At 44.0% G+C, this 7944-nt stretch overlaps 1 protein-coding gene and 1 long non-coding RNA gene across 4 annotated transcripts; one reads left to right on the top strand and one right to left on the bottom strand.

Moving 5' to 3' along the window:
- Positions 1 to 75: 75 nt before the first annotated feature.
- LOC122871548 (protein NLRC3-like) lies at positions 76 to 6166 on the top strand. Of its 2 annotated transcripts, none has more exons than XM_044186780.1 (3): positions 76 to 229; positions 1213 to 1448; positions 1668 to 6166. In XM_044186780.1, exons 1-3 carry the CDS (start codon positions 102 to 104, stop codon positions 2900 to 2902), a joined length of 1599 nt encoding a protein of 532 aa, XP_044042715.1. In that variant the 5' UTR covers positions 76 to 101; the 3' UTR covers positions 2903 to 6166. The 2 variants fall into 2 exon arrangements, with proteins under 2 accessions (XP_044042715.1, XP_044042714.1); XM_044186779.1 differs by having other exon boundaries at positions 1665 to 6166.
- LOC122871554 lies at positions 3922 to 7914 on the bottom strand. Of its 2 annotated transcripts, none has more exons than XR_006376906.1 (2): positions 5921 to 7914; positions 3922 to 5157 (listed from the first exon to the last, which is right to left on the bottom strand). It is a non-coding gene; the product is annotated as an uncharacterized LOC122871554 (long non-coding RNA). The 2 variants fall into 2 exon arrangements; XR_006376907.1 differs by having other exon boundaries at positions 3922 to 4635.
- Positions 7915 to 7944: the final 30 nt, after the last annotated feature.

Raw genomic sequence — 7944 nt, 5'->3', positions numbered from 1 at the left:
ATAGAGAGGGGAGGGGAGGGGAAGGGAACACCTGAGTGGAAAAATACAGTGTGTGTGTGTGTGTGTCCAGTGTTACTGGTTCACCTCTCAGACTGGAGAAGATGAGTTATTTGGAGGAAGAGGAGGACAGATCAGAGTCTCCAGGATCCAGCTGTCTGTCTGTGAAGAGTGACTTTTCCAAAGAGGAACCTCTAAACGTCAGTAATGAACCTGGACCTTCAGACGCAAAGTAAGAGACAGTTTCTTCTGCAAACTGAGTAAAGAAGATTCAGTTTTTAATGTTATCTGATCATTAAAGCACCATTAGAATATGGATCAGCTGATACTGATCTTTGTGTTGGTTGAGCACTGACAGCATTGTTTCCTCACATTTGGTGGAACAAGAGCTTAACTGCTGTTCTGAAATATGTTTATTGGTTTCTTCAACCAAAATGTCACGTTCAGCATCAGCGGACACATTGTTCTGTTTGCACAGATTCATCCGACAGCCCAGCAGGCAGCAGCGCCTTCAGTTTAGCTGGACTGCGGCTGTGCTCAGTGGCATCGTCAGCGTTAGGAAATAAACATCTATATTGAAATTATTTTCACGCCCCACATGTTCCCAACATGCATACGGAGAAATCAACATAACTATTTGTTGTTATCCTGATCATGTTCGTGTTACAAGTACTATTGATATGTGAACATGTGTTGTTTCCACAGACAGAGAGCAGAGTCTCCAAGGTGGCACTGTAACAATGAAGTTTATGTTTTCACAATTATCTTAAACGGCTTGGCCTAGAGTCAAAATTCAGTCATTTTAACTCTCAAGTCATCTGCATCTGGTCTGAATAAAAACGGGCAGTTTCTGGCACGGCTGTCAGGATGTGGTCTAAATTCAGCTTTTTGGACACCAGGTGCTCTTGTTGGATGATGTTCATAACTCTGGAAAGCTTTTGAGAGCTGTGAGCTTTGCAAACACCACGGTAACAAACTGTTGTTTAGTTACAAGGTAGAGGTTTGTGATATGACCTCAGTGAGCTGTTCCTTAAATTTAAGAGACCGTCTCTCATATTCAGACAATGATTTATGATGGGAATAACATTTTATTTGAAAGTGAATTAAAAACCATCAGGATGTGAACAGAAGAGCCACATATGTAGGGCAAACCGTGAGCTGTGGGTCGGTCACCACTAATGTAATGTGTTATAATGAATGTGTTCGTCTCCACAGAGAGAGGAAGAGGAGGAGTCGTGTTTCTGTGGAGGAGCAGCCGTCCTGTGCTTTGTGTCGGGACGTCCTGAAGGATCCGGTCTCTACCAGCTGTGGACACTGGTTCTGCAGATGGTGCATCACCTCATACTGGGACCAGTCTGCTTCATCAGGAGACTCCTCCTGTCCCCAGTGTGGAGAACGATCCAGAACAAGACCTGGACTGCAGACAGCCAGCCAGACCAGCACTGTACAAAGTAAGACTGTACACCTGTCTGCTGATGTCATCATGTCTGAAAACAGGATTCTTCTTGTTTATTTGTCGTGTTTTACAGCAGAGACATTAAAGATGTTTATAAAAATCAGAACATTTAAAATCCTTTATTTTGTTTTGATGTTTTAATGTTGGTCCTGAAAATAATCACCAGATTCTCAAAATCTTTGTTAGTGTCACATGTTTCCTTCTCTTTCAGCAGATAGTGGTCTGCAGGAGGTTTTAGATGAACATATGATCAGTCTGAGGAGGAGATGTGAACGTGTGACTGAAGGAAATGATGAAACAGGAAGTGGAACCCTCCTCAACAGGATCTACACTGAGCTCTACATCACAGAGGGACCGAGTGAAGAGGTTAATACCCAACATGAGGTGTGGAAGCTTGAGACAGCTTCCAAGATGAAGCCCCTCCATGACTCTCCAATCAAGTGCCACGACATCTTTAAAGCCTTACCCGGCCAACAGGGACACATCAGAGCCGTTCTGACGAACGGCGTCGCCGGCGTTGGAAAAACCTTCTCGGTGCAGAAGTTCGCTCTGGACTGGGCAGAGGGCTTGGAAAACCAAGACGTCAGTCTGCTGATTCTGCTTTCGTTCAGGGAGCTGAACTTGATCAGAGATGAGCGGTACAGTCTTCTCCAGCTGCTCCATGTTTTCCATCCAACATTACAGAAGGTCACAGCAGAGAAGCTCGCTGTCTGGAAACTTCTGTTCATCTTTGACGGCCTGGATGAAAGCAGACTTTCACTGGATTTCCACAACAATGAGGTCGTGTCTGATGTCACACAGAAGTCATCAGTCAACGTGCTGCTGACAAACCTCATCGAGGGGAATCTGCTTCCCTCGGCTCTCGTCTGGATCACTTCTCGACCTGCAGCAGCCAATCAGATCCCTCCTTCATGTGTTGGCAGGGTAACAGAAGTACGAGGCTTCACTGACGCCCAGAAGGAGGAGTACTTCAGGAGGAGAGTCAGTGATGAAGAGCTGTCCAGCAGAATCATCTCACACATCAAGACATCCAGGAGCCTCCACATCATGTGTCTAATCCCAGTCTTCTGCTGGATCACTGCTACAGTTCTGGAGCACATGTTGACTACAGACCAGAGAGGAGAGCTGCCCAAGACCCTGACTGACCTGTACTCACACTTCCTGCTGGTTCAGACAAAGAGGAAGAAGCAGAAGTACGATGAGGGACATGAGACGAGTCCACAGGAGCTGATGGAGGCTGATAGAAAGGTTCTTCTGAAGCTGGGGAGGCTGGAGGAAGGAAACATCATGTTCTACCAGGAAGACCTGGAGCAGTGTGGTCTGGATGTCTCAGAGGCTTTGGTGTACTCAGGAGTTTGTACAGAGATCTTCGGGACTTCGAGATTTTTCGGGATTTGTCTGAGTACATTTCAGTTTTTTCTGTTCTCTAACAAATTAAACACTGTTTAAGGTTCATCAAACTGTTTTATCTTTCAGAAATGAAAAATGGAGTTTATGCAGAGATCTTTTGATCATTAAGTTCAGATATAGGGATTCGAGACTTAAAAAGAATGTGGGACAGGGGCGTAAAGTGGGGGCGCCAATGGCCCCTTGGACCCACTACTACCGACACCCATGCATCAAACTCACAGTTCCTCTGGTTCTGCTGCTCATTTGAACATGTCAAAAGGTGCAGCACTCTTCAACAAACAACTATTGCACCAACTTAAAGTGTAACTAAACCCCTAAATTCTGCTAGCTCCTTCCCTCCCGGGGACGGGATGCGATCCGCATTAACTTATACCCTTTAAACTCGAGCTAGAACCTTTTCCAGAATACAGTTGGTGCTGCAGTGAAGAGCTGACGTGAATTTGGTGGTTCTGGGTGTATGCCTAAAGACCTGCACAAAGGTCAAGAGGTCGCCAATGTTTTTTTATTATTAATTTTATTATTTAAAATTCATATTTTCTCATAGAAACATCCCAGAGACCCCAGATTTTACACATACAGTGTGGGCGGGGCCTAGAACAAGCCCACACGACCAAATTCCCTCTGCGGCATCTAGAGAAAAAAAGTCTGGTATATTTGAACAATCAAGGGAGGACGGGGTGAGACATGACGAAACTTAGACCCTCTGCGAAAGTTGGGAAGGTTGGAGAGATTTTTTTCTAAACGCGCCAGAGCTCTGATTTTTTTAGTATGTTGTTGCCGGGCCCGAGTGGGCCACGGCCATCTTTGTCCGGCCCCTCTAACATGTAGCGTAGCTTCGTGAGATGCGTGATGCTTCTCATACATTTGAATGGGAAGTTTCGAAAGGACAAATGAATGGCAGGTTATACCCAAATCTCAACCCGAAACTAAAAATGTCCCCATCTGTCAATACATATTTCCATATGAACAATAATATTCAACAATGTTCCAGATTTCACCGGTTTCCCAAACGTACAAACAAATATCGGTGACCAAAAGTCAGAGTAAATTACACGAAAGCGCCCCACCTTGACACGCTGACGCCTTGTGTTCTTCTTGACAACAGGTCTAACTGTTGCTCTGTTTTCATGTCAGCATTAATTATTTGAAGCCACAGACATTTAGATTGCAACAAAAACCAAATAAATAGTCTGCAGCAGAAACATGTTTGTCTTACAGGACGGGTTCATAAGTCAATCTCAGTACAACACTCACGTGTCCATCTGTACCTTCAAAGAGTTCTGGTGTCTGTAATCGTTCCTTCTGTCCATACTGTCTGTGAAGCAGTCCTCTTATAACCTGACTCCAGTGTTTCGAGATGGAGGACAAAGTCCACCATCTTGTTCTGTGTAAAACTGACTTCTAAAGTTTAGCTGAAACTAATATGAGGCTTCAGCAGTTCCACATATCAAGTCAGTGTTTAGTGTTTGACAGTGTTTCCTTGTTGAGCTGCAGTTTAGTTTAGGTTCAGTGGATGTTTGTGTCACAGGGGTTGTTCCTGACACTGAGTGACTGGTGTTAGTGTTCATCAGAGCGACGGCCTGCGGGTAGAAACTGTTCTGGTGTCTGGTTGTTTTGCTGTAGCGCCTCCCAGAGGGGAGAAGGTGGAACAGGTTGTGACGGGTCTGCAGTGATGTTTCCTGACTCTGGACGTGTATAAGTCCTGAATGGAGGGCAGGTCGGCACCGATGATCTTCTCTGCAGTCCTAACTGTCCGTTAGTCTGTTCCTGTCCTGTTTGGTGGCCGATCCAAACCAGGCAGTGATGGATGTGCAAAGGACAGACGGGATTATTGCAGAGTAGAACTGGAGACATGTCAGTCTTCTGCAGACATCATCCAAATTCAAATTTGTATGATGTCTGCAGAAGGCTGACATGATGATGATCCACAATAACACAATGACACAGTCACTCTACTCATTTTAGGGAGAAGCTCATTGATTAGGACAGAGTGATGTTGAGCTACACATTTCAAACCTGAACACATCTGATTGGATTATAAATTGATTTTTATTTACATCATTTATTCTTTTATCCAGATTGAGGCTCTGCAGTTTGTCAGAGATCAGCTGTGCTTCTCTGGCCTCAGCTCTGAAGTCCAACCCCTCCCATCTGAGAGATCTGGACCTGAGTAATAACAAGCTGCAGGATTCAGGAGTGAAGCTGCTGTCTGCTGGACTGGAGAGTCCACACTGTAGACTGGAGACTCTGAGGTCAGTAGGGGGTCCGACTCAGTCCATGCTGGTTCAGCAGTACTGTACTTAACACAGGGAGTTTAATGCGTTACTCCCATGAGGTATCCTTCCACTGTGTGAGCTCCCCAAACAAGTTGTTAGTGCAGCAACGAGGATTAAAACCCTCACAGCCAACTGTACAGTGGTACCTCTACTGGGAATGGAGGTACCTCTACTGGGAATGGAGGTACCTCTACTGGGAATGGAGGTACCTCTACTGGGAATGGAGGTACCTCTACTGGGAATGGAGCCTTGGGTTTCTGCGGCGTTGGACGAGAACTGTACCACTGCCTAAGACTAGCCTAGCCTAGCACAACAAATCAGTGATTTTACCCATTGAGTGCAGTTTGTCCTTATGTTTCGTCTTGTGTTTCTTTTCCTCTCTGCATTCTTTCATTCTTCCAGCAACATTAAAATGCAAGCTGACAATGTAAAGCAACATTTTACAGTCAGGTGCAACTTTTTCTCAAACAAACAGGATTTTACAGTCGAGTGAAAAAGGTTGTTTTGTGTCCTTTGATGAGTTTTGAACTAGACTGACTAGTTATTTCCTCTGATGCAGACACATGAGTGTCTGCAGTCACTTGTAATCTTTGTGGTGAAGACATGATGCGATCAAAGCATTTGATCGGTTTGCTTCATTCATCAAGCTATTGTGCATTAAAGTCTGACCTTTAAATGAGCGTGTGCTCCTTATAATAATATCCAACAATATTTCTCAGTTCCTTTCTTGTTCGAGCCGTGTTTCAAAACTATTCAAGAATTTTGGCCAAATGTTTCTCACCCCATTCCAGTTTTCATTAATGTTGTTTCTCTTTCACTTCTTCTCTCCATCAGATGAGTCCGATGTCAAACTGGATGTGAAAGAAAACCTGCGTGAGGACGATAAAAAGGGGAGAAAGGAGCAGCTGCTGTGTGAAGTGCTCCAGTATAAACCACGATTGACTTTACTTTAAACACGTGATGAATTACAACTGCAAACAGAAATTACACTTAAAGTGTTGTAAATTAAAATGACTCATGAACAGTTTGAACTCTTTGTGTAATTAGTCATTAGTAATTAAGTTGTTGCAGGAGAAGAAGTTACAGTGTGCTCTCTGCCGTCGTCTTTACAGCTGAAGAAAAGCAGCAGCTATTTGACTTCAGCCTGACCAGCAGGTGGCGCTGTAGCACACAAGTAGATTGATGCAGCAAGCAGAAAACACTGCAGACACTCAGCGAGGAGCTCAGTGTTTGGGTTGGACGCTGCGGTACATTTGTCTGTAGGTTTGTAGATGGTTCCAGAACAGCTCCCAGGCTGCTGCTGCTTCTGATGACGTCTTTGTAAACCTGACTTGAAATGCTGCAAAGTTCAGGGACAGCTGAGGTTTCAATCAATCAATCAATCAATCAATCAATCTTTATTTCTACAGCACCTTCCAACAACCGAAGCTGAACCAAAGTGCTGCACAACATTAAAAACAAGATAAAAAATAATAATGATAATAACAAATATTAATAAAAGTACAAACAGGTCAGCAGAGCACATTACGACATTAGTTTCAGTGTCTTGTTACTATTTTGTAAAACTAGTTTCTACAACACGTTTTGCATCCCAGTCCTGGTAGTTAACGTGAACGTGCACCAGACAGACGACTCCAGTATCGGCCACTGCAGATGAAAGGTAACATGGCCGACTGAGCGGCGAGCCCATTGACCAGCAGCAGACTCTGGGTCAGATGTTCCTGGGCTTTTGAGCCTGTTCTTCAGATGCACAGGTGACTCATTCGGCCCAGACTCATGCAGTTTACTTCTAACAGGTGATCATTTTCCAGCGTGTTCATTTTGACTCATATAAAGAAGTTCAAGTCTTAAAACAATAAAACATTACTGAAGTCAGTTTTATTTATACAGCATCTGATTTCAATGTCGTATGAAAAACTATTCATTCAGTTATTAAAGACAAAAGCTAAATAATTTTCATTTAATTATTATGACACAGTGAATGCATTCATGCAACTTACTGAACATGAACATTTTCATATTCTTCTCCTAAACTTCTCTCTGTTGATTCTGATCAGAAGTCAGATTCACCAAACTGCACAAACCTGTTGTAAATCGCTTGTTTCAGCCTGATGAATGTCACCTGTTCGCGGGGAGGTGAATGTTCCTGAGATTTGATCATTAGCATAATCAATACCCCTAAAATGACCATATATACGGCTGCCTGTTCTGCTCCGGTTTTGTTTCAATCACAAAAATGTCATCAAAGAGTAAGAAGAAGACTTTCGCCCTGGGCGTCGCCTCTCTGCATGCAGACTGCGTCCCAAATCACTCCGTTCACCAAATCGTGCACCGCATTCACTGTCCGTCACTGTATTTCAGAGCGCACATTTATTTATCCACTATACAGAGCCGTCACGAATCCACAATGGAACGAAAGAAAAGTCCATGACATGTACACGTCTGTCTGAAAACTATCCCACAATGCAATGCGCCACATATTATAGATGCAAAAATGACAGCAGTGCAACTCAAGAGCTGTGAGTGATGCTCACTGCAGAGTCAACGACTGATACTACTGATCGCCCCATACGGATTATTTTATTTTCGTCTTCATTAGCTTTTTCATAACCTATACACACAGACAGTATATATGTGTATACAAATGTATGCAGCTCGGCTCTACGGAGCTTTTTAGCCTCTTTCAGCCCGTTGTTTTGGTTTTCCGGCCCACAGCTTCACTGTTCTGGTTCCCTCTCAGCTCTCAGAGCGTAAAAAGCTGTAAAAAGCCTCTGAACGCTACCTGCTCAGCAGCAGACAGCAGGC

This window comes from Siniperca chuatsi, linkage group LG23 (assembly GCF_020085105.1).
Source record: "Siniperca chuatsi isolate FFG_IHB_CAS linkage group LG23, ASM2008510v1, whole genome shotgun sequence".
NCBI lineage: Eukaryota > Metazoa > Chordata > Actinopteri > Centrarchiformes > Sinipercidae > Siniperca > Siniperca chuatsi.
Note: the sequence above shows the minus strand (reverse complement) of the source record. Positions and strands in the feature narration are given on the sequence as shown.

What these genes read in the sequence shown, in the direction of transcription:
- LOC122871548 (XM_044186779.1), top strand. Translation starts at nt 102, where the DNA reads ATGAGTTATTTGGAGGAAGAGGAGGACAGATCAGAGTCTCCAGGATCC. An exon ending in CCTGGACCTTCAGACGCAAA is followed by an intron (nt 230 to 1,212) that starts GTAAGAGACAGT and finishes TCGTCTCCACAG; the next exon opens with AGAGAGGAAGAGGAGGAGTC. An exon ending in CCAGACCAGCACTGTACAAA is followed by an intron (nt 1,449 to 1,664) that starts GTAAGACTGTAC and finishes CTTCTCTTTCAG; the next exon opens with CAGATAGTGGTCTGCAGGAG.